At 34.8% G+C, this 14501-nt stretch overlaps 1 protein-coding gene across 2 annotated transcripts in view; it reads left to right on the top strand.

The window, feature by feature from the left end:
- LOC144844428 (uncharacterized) overlaps nt 1-14501 on the top strand; it is a 162197-nt gene that overhangs the window by 35400 nt on the left and 112296 nt on the right. For both annotated transcript variants that reach the window (XM_078701343.1, XM_078701335.1), the window contains exons 2-3: nt 1062-2522; nt 11029-11169. In XM_078701343.1, the coding sequence (XP_078557469.1) occupies nt 1077-2522; nt 11029-11169 (1587 nt within the window). In that variant the 5' untranslated portion in view covers nt 1062-1076. The remainder of the gene's footprint in view (nt 1-1061; nt 2523-11028; nt 11170-14501) is intronic.

Below are 14501 nucleotides of genomic sequence, written 5' to 3'. Positions count from 1 at the left end.
CCTTAACTTGCTAATAAAAAAGACACAGCTTCCCTCTTGTTTGTTTACTGAATTTTTTAGGAGTTAGGGGGTTTTTAGCATTAAACTTGTCCAGTCTAGTCTGCCTTGTATAAATATGAATGAGTGACTTGATGTTCCACGCTAGTTTTTAGCTTGAATGAAATGCGTGAATGGCTCTTAGTTAGGCCTAAAAGGGGACGGGATCGTAGTCACTATGTTTAAATACAAGGTACATTTATTTAAGTCATTTGTTAGAAAATATAATGGTAATCAGTTAATTCATGTAGTTTGTAGCCTAGTTTATTTTAACAGTTGTATTTGTAGCCTAGTTAGGCCTTATTTATTCTGGCCTTGTTGTTGAAATCCATCTCCCACACATTGACGATACAAGATGTCAGCCTAGGTCAAACCTTGTTTCGCGTCATAGCAGGAAATGTTCAGATTGGATACAACGTTGACTTACAGTAGTATTGTACGCTAAAACGGTACTATCAACCGTTTTCCACTACAACGCTACAACCGTTGTACGACGCGTTGTACGCTAATCCCCAACTGTTCAGACACACATTCTTTTAGCGTCGTACGCTAAAACACGGTCTAACGCCATGGGTCTGAACAGGGCCTAAGGTGAATTGCTTTAGTAGCTTTGAGCATTAAGTGCTACAGTTATTTTAGGATTGACATATCAACAGTTTGTGACCTTTCTATGGTAGTTTACTAGAGAAAGATTGTGATTGTAAAATAAAATAAGCCAGAAAATAATTCAAGATTCTTCAAGAGCTGTTTCAGATCTTAACAATTAAAAATAGTTGCATTAGGTGGAAAGTAACAAAACAAAAACAGGGCGCACACGACGGTACTGTATATTACTGTCATTTCAATAATGTGCTATTTTGTGCCTACTATAGCTTACCTGGATAAATCAAACATTTTTTGGTTATCTTAGGATATTTTATGGATCATTTTTGTATGTAAAGTGCTTAGAAACAATGTATTAGGCGCTATTTATGACTACCATTATTAATATTGTTAAAAATGTTAATTTCTATTTTATATTGCAGGTGTGCTGAGTAACTATGGCATCAGTAAAATCAGGCGGCCATCGAGAACCAGGTGTTAGTGTCAGCAAGTTACGTATGCTTTTTGACCCTTCCAAAACAGGAACGACGACAACAACAGCAGCACGTAATGTTCAAATTCCTAGTAATGGATCAACAAAACCACCCATTGCACCACGTACAGATTTATCAAAAATTGTTGGGAGAAAGGGAGATATTAAAAAGGACACAATAAACTTTGATGCCCCATCTGTGAAATTAATTGAAAAAAAAAATGTAGGGGTTACAGACAGACGTGCAATCTTTGAGAAGGTCGACAGTCCACCACCAGTTAGAAAAGTTGTACCATCAAGTCCACAAACAGTACATAAACGTGTTATACCTCTGGTTCATGATAAACAAGCAAAACCAGAGCCTGTTAAAAGACAAAAAGTAGATAGCAATAACAAAGAAGGTAAAGACAGAATTGAAAAAAAGCATGATAGTGGAATTTCTTTAGATGAGAAATTGAACTTAAAGTCGGATCCAGAACCAAGACATCAAAGTGTCAGACTCAGTTCGTCTGACAGTGACGGCGATCCTTACGATGAGCGCCAAAATCGTATAAAAAACGCAGACGTTACTGAAGCTAAACCAGTTCCAAATGTTTCTAAAGTAACATTGCGACATAAGACAAGCCCACATTCACCCGACGATGGTAGAAGACGAAGCGTGACGGATCCACCGCCATTTATGAAAGGCTCTCACAATGTTCATCACGTAGCAGCACCAAAGGTTAAAAGTCGTGGTTTAAGTGCATCAGAATTAATCAGTTTAGACAGTCAAAATGTACGCAAAATTGGATCTGATCGATCAAGCTCGGTTATGTCGGACGATTCGGAGCCCTATGAAGCATCGGTCAAATCTCACCGATTTTCCTCACCCATAGATGATGACTTTAAAGTTACAGTAATAAACAATGATAGACTAGAACAAGATAATTACCGACATATTGACATTCAAGATGATAATTTTAATAAAGATACTAACAATGTTATTTCTAATTCCGTTGATAATCTACATTCCTTTAAAAAACCAGACAGCAACTGGGAACCAAAAGTCGAGAATACCCTTATAGATACCTCAACAGAGGAATTGAAATCCTCTCCGTCTTTCAGCAATGATAATGCTCCCGGAAAAGATTTTAACAGAATAGAAGAGAAACAAGCAGAAAGAGATTATCACTATGAGCAAGAGGAGGAGGTAGAGACACAGAATTCTGGAATGATTCAAATTGGATTCAATGTGGAAGAGACGGGAGACACGGAGGAGGAAGAAGACTCAAATGCCGATAGTGATGTATCAGAGATTGGATCATCTGATTATGAGTATACAGTGAATGTTGATGAAGATATGGAAGAGGAACAGGTTGCCAGTGAATATGAACAAAATGAAAATACTGACAGTTCACCAGTCAAACCCTTGGTAAGTTTAATTATTGTGTTTTATTTTTAAATATTTACCAGGCCAGATTACTCACCTACTGTAACACACTCCAAAATGACCTTGAATTGTGCGATTTACAGTCTAGCCTAGTTTGGTCAACTTCCAAACACCAAGATACAAGAAGCACACCTACAGCACCCCTGAATGTGCACACCTTTCAGTTTGATTTATAACTAGATTTGAACTCGTCACTTTGACGAGTTCGGGTTATCCGCGCAAACGCAACATGCACATACTTTAAACTATATGAACTTCGACAATTGCTATGCCATCCTATGACATAAATTAAGTATGTTTACAGTGTTGAATTGTACCTATTTTGTAGCATACAGCATATTACAGTATTTACAGAATACATTGTATGTTATATACAGTGTAGCATAGACGAAGTTACGAGACCCATCTTTTAAATCCAATTATTAACACGATGACGTCATCAAATTAACATATAAAGATAACAATTTTTGAAGATAATTATCCAAATAATTACATTAAAAGAGAGATGCGCTCTTGTTTAAACGCAATGAACTTTTACGCAAGAGATGAAAATATGACTTTTTGAATTCAACTGCCCATATGATGATGTCACAACATCTGATTGGCAAAATATTTACATGAATTTGTATACAATCCAATAGCTTCCAGAAAATGTTTTAATCATTATTATCACTTTTTATTCTGACAAGCTATAACAGATTGAAATTTACTGTAAAGATGAAAATAGGTGACCCACGTTATTTACATTTTTAGACATGATGGCGTCATAAAAATTAAAATATTTTTAACTCATGCGAAAGATAGTTGATTGACCTAGACAGTATTAAAATATATGAGAAAATGGAATACGTATAAGGGAGATGCGCTCTATTTAATGTAATGAGCAATAACGAAACAGTCAAAAATCGTATATTTTACATTCGTGTGGCCATACGATGACGTCATAACATCCGAGGGGTAAAGATTCTGCATGAATTCATATCTACAACATATCTGCTTACATATTAAATTAAAAAAATTGGGGGTAACGGTTGATCCTGAGGAGCTATAATAGATTCAAAATAGGCATACTTTTGACAATATTTTGTCACTTTTGCAACTAAAACGCACGCAAATGGTCTAAATCAACGTGTTCGTATGACATCATTTTAATTTGAAATGATGTCAATCTTTTTTAAAATGACTAGGAAAGGCTGTATAATTAAAGAGAAAAACACATGATTTTCATGCTCCATGCGCACCTTACGCGTAAATTTTTTCGCACGCGTGGGAATTTTTGACATGCTCAAAATGTCATGATCAGCGTAGAAAGTTGATTAGAAATTAATTTTGCGCATTTTGAAATTTTATTTTTTAAAATTTTTAATCCATAGAAAGTTTGCGCTTGATATGACTTAAATTTTGTGTCAATACAAAATGACTTTTGGTTTATAATCTATGATTAATCATTGAAATTCATTAAATCGCACGTAACTTACGCTGCGCGACTCTAACGTCATATAATGAAGTTTCTTGCACATCTACAGCTACAGGTCAATCTTTTGACAAAGTTATACGATCTTATGTTGACAAGGATGAGAGATATGCGACACACAAAATTCCGGGAAAGAAAGAAGAACTAGACATGAAACTTGTCACTTTGACGGAAGGAAATTATCTCAGCAACAACATATTAACGTGTTGAAGAAATTTGAATACGTGAAATATTGATGCACGCTCTTTTAAATGTAATGAACTATGATGCAAAAGATGAAAATACGACTTTTTTTATTTAACTGGCCTTATGATGACGTCACAACATCTGATTGGCAAAATGTTCACATGAATTCTTATCCACAATCCAATAGCTTCCTGAAAATGTTTTAATCATGATTATCACGTTTTATTCTGACGAGCTATAACAGATTGAAATTTACTGTAAAGATAAAAATAAGTGACCCCGACATCATGACGTCATAAAAATTAAAATATTTTTAACTCATGCGAAAGGAATTTTTGACATGCTTAAAATGACATGAAACGCGTAGAAAGTTTATTAGAAATTAATTTTGCGCATTTTGAAATTATAAATAAATACAAAATAACTTTTATTTTTTATCCTATGATCAATCATTGAAATTCATAAAATCGCGCGTAAGTCACTTTGCGCAACTCTGACGTCATTCAAATATGGAGGTGCACAACTTCAGGTAAATGTCCATATAATGACAAAGTTATACAAAAGATATATTTACAAGAAATAGGGGATATGCTGCTCACAAAAATCCGGGAAAGAAAGAAGAATAAAGATGAAAATGATTTTTACAATCACAAGGGTTATCCGCAACTTCTAAGTTGCGGATAACCAATTATCCGCAACTTCTAAGTTGCGGATAACCAAAAAAAAAAGATGATGAAACAGGACAGTTACAAGGAGTTATCCGCTCAATGCGGATAACTAAAAAGTAACAGGACAGTTACAAGGAGTTATCCGCTCAATGCGGATAACTAATAAAGATGAAAAAAAAAGATTTTTACAATAACAAGGGTTATCCGCAATTAAGTTGCGGATAACCAATTAATAACTGTTGGCACTTGTGCAATAGGGACTGTAAGTAATTGTAAAATTATCTGTCCATAATGGCTACATTTTCATTTTCTTAAATAATTAGAATCAATTGCCCTGATTTAAGAATTTGCTTGCAATTACAAAAGCCTGCAAACAGGCTTAATGTAATTACAGTCAATTGCCTTTTTTTACAGTATTTCTATTAGTACTGGTCAGGCAGCATTTGTATTTTACATCATATATTTAGCCAAGTTTGATTTTTCACTTTTAAGTGATCAAGGACATCACAAGAAACAACTTCCAAATTCTAAACGCGTTTTTCATTCGCTGGGGGCGCTTTTTCAAGTACTTATATCTCGGCAACCACTAATCGTTGAGACTTGGTTTTAATCTAAAAATGTTTGTAAGGTACATATTTCTATTTACTCTAATGGAAATGACTGGAAATACTATTTCTGACCATTTGACCTTTGACCTGATCTTATCATATCTCGGTAACTAATGGTCACACAGACTTGAAATTTGTTTCAAATTGTTCGCAGTATGCCTTTTTATATTTACTGTAATTAAATGTTTTGTTTTAAAGCAAACAGAAATGCCATATCTGACCTCTTGCCCTAATACATGTAATATCCACAACTGAGAGACTAGATTTGTCTAGTATTGTTTATAACTTGTACCGGTACTTGTGGTTTTGTTGATGACATCCCATGTTCCAAAATCAATATTTCAAATCACCAATGGAACTGTTATAATAAATAAATACATACCATAAATATTGATGATAGTCAGATTACCCTCTCCAGTCAATAAAGTTCATCGATATCATCTACTAGCTCTACATTCGAGTCCTTTGTATTCTCACATCCATCACCACACTCACATGCATCAGTACAGAGCAAGTTGTTTTTCTTACAACTACAGCGATTTGTTGAGCATGAACCATTGCATGTACATCAACAAATTTCTAGAAGAGCTTCTGGTGCTGGTGGATTGTTGCAAAATACCGGCTTCAAGTGACCATCTTCTAGTTGCCAGGAGTAGTCAGTTGCTGGTGGAATAGATGGAGTTGGCTTGCATGAGGAATTCCATACAATGGATATGTAGTATGCTCTTTCCACGTGTGGTCTAAGAGTTCCCATGGTTGGAGGTAATTGTTGTCCTTCCTTGCCTTTCTGTGCAAATAACATCCATCTCAAGTCTGTGACATAATCTGCCTTGATCTTAGAAGTACTGTATAATATGCAAACATATCTTTCCATTTGCCTGAAAATCCAATTTGGTATTTCAGAGGTCAGTCCATATACAGCCAATGCATCTAGTATTTCATCGTCACATTTCATAAGTGCTTTGAAATGGGCAGACACTCCTTTTCCAGCAAATGTACCTGTGTTATCTGTACCTTTAAATGCGTACCATCCAATCAGTGCTGCTGATATTTGTTTTCCAAGTCGGTAATAGCATTTCCATATAGGTATTTTTCCCCTCTTTTCCTACAAAATGTGGTCATTGGAGGAAGTAGAGGATAGCTTCCTGTTAAAAGGATAAAGACATCAGTATCTACAGAAAATATGTCAACATTGGGTCTTTGTTCATACAATCAAAGGCATTCAATAAGACCAGTTGGTCCTCTTCTTCCAATGTGTGTTGTCCGTGTGTCATCTCTGGCATCATGATAATTTCTGAGAGATTGCAGTTTGCCATCATGGACGTGTGATGTGTTACTAGGACCTTCTTCGTGTTGTTCTTGAAGTGATTAAGTATCTTCTCAGGTATTTTGTAAGTTCAGCTTTGGTCTCTATGTGGGATAAAAATGTCTTAATGTTCTTAATCTCAGCACTTGAAAAGGTTGACCACGATCACTACTCTGACAGAATACACATAATTCATGGTCGAATGTTTTCCTGGATTTACTTGATGAAGGTCCATGACTTGTGCTTGGTCTTCTACGCTTCCTGCTCACTACATCACCTTTCAAACATTCTTCATACCTTTTCTCAGCTTTCAAAAGATTGCCTTGATGGCATAGTGACATGTAGCATGTTCTATGATAATAATATTCTGTATTATCATTATATGTCAAATTTTTAAGTCGGTCATAAATATCATTTTTTTGCTCCAAGTTTTGCCCATCTTTGACTAAATGATTGAACAGTTCTTATGGATACTTCACTTGCTTCTGAAAATACCTGATTTCTGTCTACTCCGCAAATAATGCATTTCTGCATTTTGAATTGGTAATTTGCTTTTTGTCATGACTGAAAATAAATACAGTATAACAGGATCTGACAATTTGACCTTCATGATGTATTTTTAAATTACAGTAATAATAATAATAGGTTTGATTTTATTGCTTTTATTTGGAGAAATCCTGGTGCCACCACTGGTGGGAAATAACTGTAAACTTTATATTGGCTAGGCCTATGTATGCCAGGCACTGAGTTGGCTTGTCACTGAGTTCCACGGGGATCTCACCAGGCTATCATTGTTTGCTAGGTGTTAGCGACAAGGCCTAGGCTGGAACTAGTTTATAACTATTTAACTAAGGCCTCTCTGTACAACATTTATATCAGCATAGGTATTATACAAGTAAATGTGTATGTACTAATAATAAGTATGATTTCCCAGCAAACACTGTTTAAATCGGTTTAAAAAACACTTAATACCATTTAAACTCATGAAATCTAATCTGCTTGAACTTTCAGCCAATCACAGACTAGGATTATGTATGGAGATAATGAGTGGCTTTTATTTATTTTAAAACTTTAATTTCCAAGCTTAAGTGAATGTTTTAAAGCATCAATAATTGAAAAATCAATAATGTGTTACAAATATGGATATTCTGAGCAATCTGTCGAAAAATGTTGTCTATAACCAACATGTTATGGATATCACACAGGTTATGGTCAAAGGTCAGATATGGTTTTTCCGGCCATCTTGAAACAAACCTTTGCATTAAAGCAAATAGAAACATGTATTTTCTGAACAATTTTGGATAAATATTAACTCTTTCTGACCAATAGTTATTGAGATATGATAAGATCAGGTCAAAGGTCAAATGGTCAGAAATAGTATTTCCGGTCATTTTAGGGCAAAATGTTCCATTATAGTGAATAGAATTATGTACCTTACGAACATTTTAAGACTAAAACCTACGATTAGTGGTTGCCGAGATATAAGTACTTGATAGAATAGGCGGCTATTTTGAAAAAGCGCCCCCAGCGAATGAAAAACGCGTTTTGGAATTTGGACAACAAGTTGGAAGTTGTTTCTTGTGATGTCCTTGATCACTTAAAAGTGAAAAATCAAACTTGGCTAAATATATGAAGTAAAGTTAATATAGTGACAAATGCTGCCTGACTATACAGTAGAGTACTACTGTACAATCATCAGGTGGTAGAACTATTATTGAGGGCAGCAGACATGTTTTTTTGGATCTGACACTTGAACATTGTTATACAGTAAATTATACAAGTAAAATATGCTTTAGTATTTAACAAGAAAATGAAAACATTGAAAACTTTAATTTTTTTTTTAGCTTTAAATTAAGGTTACACAAGACATGGCCAAGGATTTTTAAACATTAACAAAATTGTGAACTTTTTTTAAACTAAATTAAAAAACAAAATTGTTTAATCTTGTTTTATACATTGACCAACTCTAAGGAAGTTATAGAAATTAAAAAATGTGCACTATGTAAATTTTGAATTGAAGACAACAGAGCAGATTAATTTCCAAGAAGGTAGTCTACAAGCTGGAATTAAAAAATCATGTTTTTAAGGGTCTTTTTTGTTGAACATTGAACCACAAACTTCCCTACATAAGGTACACATTTTAATTCATAGTGTAGATTTGGTTTCCTTTTTAGTAATTTGGTCAAACTTTCTTTTGGTTTAGTTTATTCATTATTAACTGAGCATACTGTAGCTACCACTGTTCAAGTGGTTTATGTACTAACTACTAGTCTTAAGAAACTATTTTTGTTGTTGTTGTAAATTTTATTCACTGATATTGTATTGAGTTTTATTTATTGGCTGTGCGACTTCTTGATTTCTTCAAGGATAGAACATTTTATTTATCAGTTTACATTTGATTAATAGAACCTTTTCTTTATTGGTTTGTTGATTACGCGAAATTGACCGTTTTATCTACTGGTTGTTTGTGGTTTGTGTTTTTTTTTGCTGAATCATTTTATGTAGTTGTTAAGAAGGTGAAGACACTCACAGTGTCTTCAAACACACAAGGACAAACCAGCTAAACACAATCAACCTGGTGTATACTGCATCCCATGTGAATGTGGAAAGGTATACATTGGGGAAACTGGACGCGACCTTCAAACCAGGCTTAAAGAACATCAAGGCCATGCCAGAAGAGGAGAGCAAGACAAATCAATATCAATAGTTATGCATTCTCACAAACAACAACACCGAGTTAATTGGAAAGATGCTGAACTAATTGCTACCGTTCCTTCTTGGCATTCCAGACGAACCAGGGAAGCTATTGAAATCTACAAACACAACACTGTTCATCAAGATATTGGATTTGTTATCAGTGACATTTGGCTATCTTTATTCAACAAGAATCTTCATCAACAGTAAACAATGCCATAGTTTCTGGCCAGTTTACATTTCACAACCCAGTCTGGACACATGGTCTTGTTTGGCCAGTCCACACCCAACTTTGAGACAATGCTATTGTTTTTAGCTTGCCTCACCCTGCTTTTCACACCTATCAGAAACAATGCTCTTCTATAGCAAGTTTCCATTCACTATTGTTCTTGAGAAACAATGCTCCAGCTAGTTTCAATCCCTCCCACTGTGTGAACTTGCCATTGTTTCTGGCTTTCACACCAGTCCCACCCTTCCCACTTTCTGCATTCTCACTCCTGAGGACGATCAAAGTATATTGATCGAAACGTTGAGAAACTCAACAGTTCTTTTCAGAACTAATACACGTGGTGTACCGCAAACTTTATATCAACATAAGAAGGTGTTGTTGTACATCTTTAGCGATTTTGTTGCATTTTATTCACTTGTCTAGTGTTTTATTTACTGGTCGAACCCTTAAGTGGTTACTCAATCATTTTATCCACTCGTAAAGGAATGGTTGCGTTTTAACTTGAATAATTTCTTTATCACTGGAGTTTTAGTGTCTTTTTGTAAACTTTTATTCAGTGGTGTACAGTAAGTTCATCTTCATTGCGAAAGGATTATTACATTCCAGGAGTATTATTAAAAGAGATGATAACATCCAGCATACCCACTGGTAAATGCTTTCTTGTTCAAATTGGAATTAAGAATAACGTGTTTTATAAGTCTTGGAAAGAGTTTAAAAACTATAGAAAGAGTCCGTATAACAATTGAAACACCACAAGGTATTATCTTGTTTCATTGCAGTTTTTAAAGTTCGTTTAAAAAGGTTCTTTTTAATTTCAACTTTATTAAAGAGGATAACCTTTCCAGCTGGACAAAATAATGCCAGTTGACAGGACCTCTTGAATTCCAATAAAATACACATATAAAGGTCACATTATTTCTCAAAAGTACACTTTGAGATAGTCTATCAACTTTCCATTATGTGGACCCACAAATTTCATGGGAACTGTATTTTAAATGTATTTCAGAGCACCTGTCTCCTCCCTATCAAGCAGGGATTTGAATGTATAGGTCTTACAGTAATAAAATCAGATATACAGTATTAACAGTTTGTTGGTCTATGAGTGGGTTTAGCTATACATCTTAGGAAAATCATGAGGATTAGTACAGAAAGCTTGTGATGACCAAGGAGATAAGTAGGGGCTTTGGCCTTAAAATATGCTTTAGGTTGTGTGTGGAAGAACCTAGTTTTACTGGTGTCTGAGACTAACTACACACATAAACTATTAATTAATCAAAAGTCAAATACAGATATGTTTAATGATTGCTTCTTGGTTTACTATAGGATCTGTCTTCTGATGATTTTGCCCTTGGGCTACCGGAACCATACGAAATAGAAGGACTAATCCCAGAAAACACCGACTTCATTGAGTCGGGCGACATCAAGAGGAAGCGTACTCTTCAATTTAGTATAGAACCTATTTTGGTAAGTACTTACTTTACTTCATGTCTTTAGCTTTAAAATCAGGACAAATTCATAATGGATTCACTTCTTTGCATTGAAGATTTCACTTCAGTGTCAAGAAAGAAAAGAGTCAGTGGACAAAAGTGAAATGGTACTTTCAACAGGTACAGTTGCATCCATGCATGCTAATAATCTATTTAATACATTGTATTATCAGTTGTGATGTAATTAAAGCCATAATCGCACCTTGGACTTTTTTGGTAAGATTTGCCAACGGAATAGTAACTCCTGTGCGAACAGCCCAGTAACTAGCCCCTGACTGAGTGACTTCATCAAACCTCACGGAAGATTCACCGATTACTACTTTGCCCAGTTAAACCAAGGGATTATCACCTATCCAAAAAAAAATTTCACTTGGACAAACCTATTGAGTCACCTATGGGAACATGCTTCTTGCTTTTACTTAATTAAATAACTCCAGAAGGAGTGGTAAGTTATTAGATAAAATAAATTAGTTATTACCCAACAATGTACCAAACAGCGATATTACCTTTTCTCCAGGCAATTAGTAAAAAAAAATCAAAAAGCCCAATTTACATAGACGAGCATTACCAATACCAGTAATCGAAAAACCGCGTAGCTTGTCTAACGTAGAATCTGTATCTATCCTAAGTGGACTCTACCCATCCACTCTGCGTTGTGTGTACTGTAATTGGTAATAGGAATAACATAGATTCTATATTTATATTACTGTTACCGCTCGTCTGTGTAAATTGGCCTTAGATATGTTTGCTGTGTATTATTTATTCAGTGTTCATTAATACTTTATTGCTACTTCCACAATGATTCCAGCAACGAAACCATCGGTTACTTGTTCCGATGTAGTATTGTGGCAGGATGTCACACAGTACAATATAAATTCAATACACAACCAGCATAGAAATATGATTTAGTTTTTATTCAATATTGAGTATGATCATCAAATGTAATCCAGACTGATTCTGTTTGCACAACAATAACAATCAATGCTTTCCTGTACAAAGAAACTCTCTTCATCATTGCCAGTACATTCATTTTTAAGGAACGGTCCTAATTAATATGCATGTACTGGGAGGGGACTATCTAGAAAAGGGTACATTCCTTGATGATGAGGAATAAGGAATAAAAGCATATGGGTTATATTATAGGAAAGTGAATAAAGAGTAGCTACAGACGGGAAGAAACCACTAGGAATGTTAATAGATGGAGTAGGGAGAAATAGTGAGAAAGGGTTGTTGACCTGATGATCAGAGTGTTACAGTAGCGCTAGTGTTGCCTCCCCTGGAATCGGAGCTGATTCAGGCCAGAAGATGAACAAGTGTACTGTACATAACTATCTATCAGTGTCACTGTAAATACTGTACTTTCTGACATACTGCCCTCTATTGAATTATTTATTTATTACAAACTTTAATGAAGAAATTGATCATGGAATAGTAGACTTCTTTTGAAAAGTGTCTATTGAATTTCAAGTAGTTAGAGGATGATGATGATGATGATGATGATGATGATGATGCTGAACTATATTCATTGTCAACATTCACATACAGGTCTGTACTAAAATGTTACAGTGAGCCTGGAAACTGGATGCATTCTGTCTTCTATCGCCTGATTTGATGTTTCCCTAAATTTCAATGCAAAAGAATTGTATTCATTTTATTGAATGTTAAATCAGTATACGTAATTTGGATTGATGGGATTCAAGATTCATAGTGGGTGGGTGTAGGTATATTTGTACAATTTTGTTTTTCTTTATGATCTAGTACAGTAAGTTCTGCCTCTCAAACCCCTGGTCAATGGGAAGAATCACCTACACTGAAATCAAAACTCAGGAGTCAAGAAGACAGAATTGCTGACCTTAAAAAACAAGTTTATGAACTTAAGAAAGTACAAACAAACTTTGTACAGCTGACATCAGCTTTTAATGAACTGTGCGAACGAAACTCCTGTCTTGAAATACAACTCAGAAGCTTTCAGGAAAAATCAAACAATGAATTTGTTCAACCAAAACATGTAGTTGCCAATGTTAGTGCACCAACCACTACTCAAGATGCAATTTTACAACCAACAAATCATTTCGTAATTCTTGACACCGAGTCCAGTGAAAATAACTGTCAAGATCAATCAGACGATGCAAAATGTGAGCTGGTTAGATCTAATGAAACTAAACAACGTACGACAGATATCATGAATGAAACTGTTACTATCAAAAGCCATGATAGAACACCATCAAATACCAACAAGAATTTAATCATCGGAGACTCAATGCTAAAGCATATTAAAACTAGAGGCCTCCATCAAACATCTGTCAAAACAATGAGAGGGGCTACAACTAAGCAAGTTTATGAGCGGTTGGATGAGGTAAATTTTAATGGTATCGAAAATGTCATAATACATGTAGGTACAAATGATTGTGCTGTTCCAGACATTAATCTTACAAGCCTAGAGAATGACTTTACTGACCTTGTAACAGAGTTGTGGACAAAAGTTTCCGGTGGAAATGTGTATGTATCGGCAGTATGCCCTCGTTTTGACAATGCCCACTACAACATGCAAGTGGAAAAGCTCAATGATTCATTAAAGCAAATGTACGGAAAATACTTCATCGATCATTCATATACCATTGGTTTGAAAGAAAGTTCTAGGTCTAACTTCACATCTCATGGCCTACACTTGAACCAACGTGGCACATCAACTCTCATCAAGAGTATAAACAACAGTATCCAAATCCTTCAGAAGAACAGCAAGAAACAGCAAAGAATGAAATCACCTAGATGTCATTTTTGCAGCGAAACCGGACATATTAGCAGTAATTGCCGTCATGGTCAACCAGTGTTTTGTTATATCTGTGAACAACTTGGACACAAAATGAAATACTGTAAAGCAAAACATGTCAAAGATCAATGAAAAGTAGGCGAAGAAGTTGAAGCCGGAACAGCTGTACAAAGTGCAAATACTAATATAACCAATCTTAATACTTCTGTTCCATTAACTAAGGATTATGCAAATGTTAAACCTGATAAAAATATTGTTACTAGTATATATAATTATAACAATAGCTCTTCTAAATGTAAGCAAACTCTTAATTTAATGTGTACTACTTGCCAAATTTGTTCATTATCTTATGACTTTTCTTGTTTTCCTAATCCTTCAATCAGACTTAATAATTGGTGGTGCGACAATTGTTTTATACAAAACGCTTTAATGGAACTACCTTTTTGTAATTACTTTAACAATTTTAATTATGAAATAAGTAGTAAAAAGGGCTTTAAAATTGCCCACTTAAATATACAATCACTTAGAAACAAATTAGA

The sequence above is a fragment of the Antedon bifida genome, chromosome 1 (assembly GCF_963402885.1).
Source record: "Antedon bifida chromosome 1, ecAntBifi1.1, whole genome shotgun sequence".
In the NCBI taxonomy this organism is placed as follows: domain Eukaryota; kingdom Metazoa; phylum Echinodermata; class Crinoidea; order Comatulida; family Antedonidae; genus Antedon; species Antedon bifida.
This window is presented reverse-complemented; position numbering and strand designations above follow the sequence as displayed.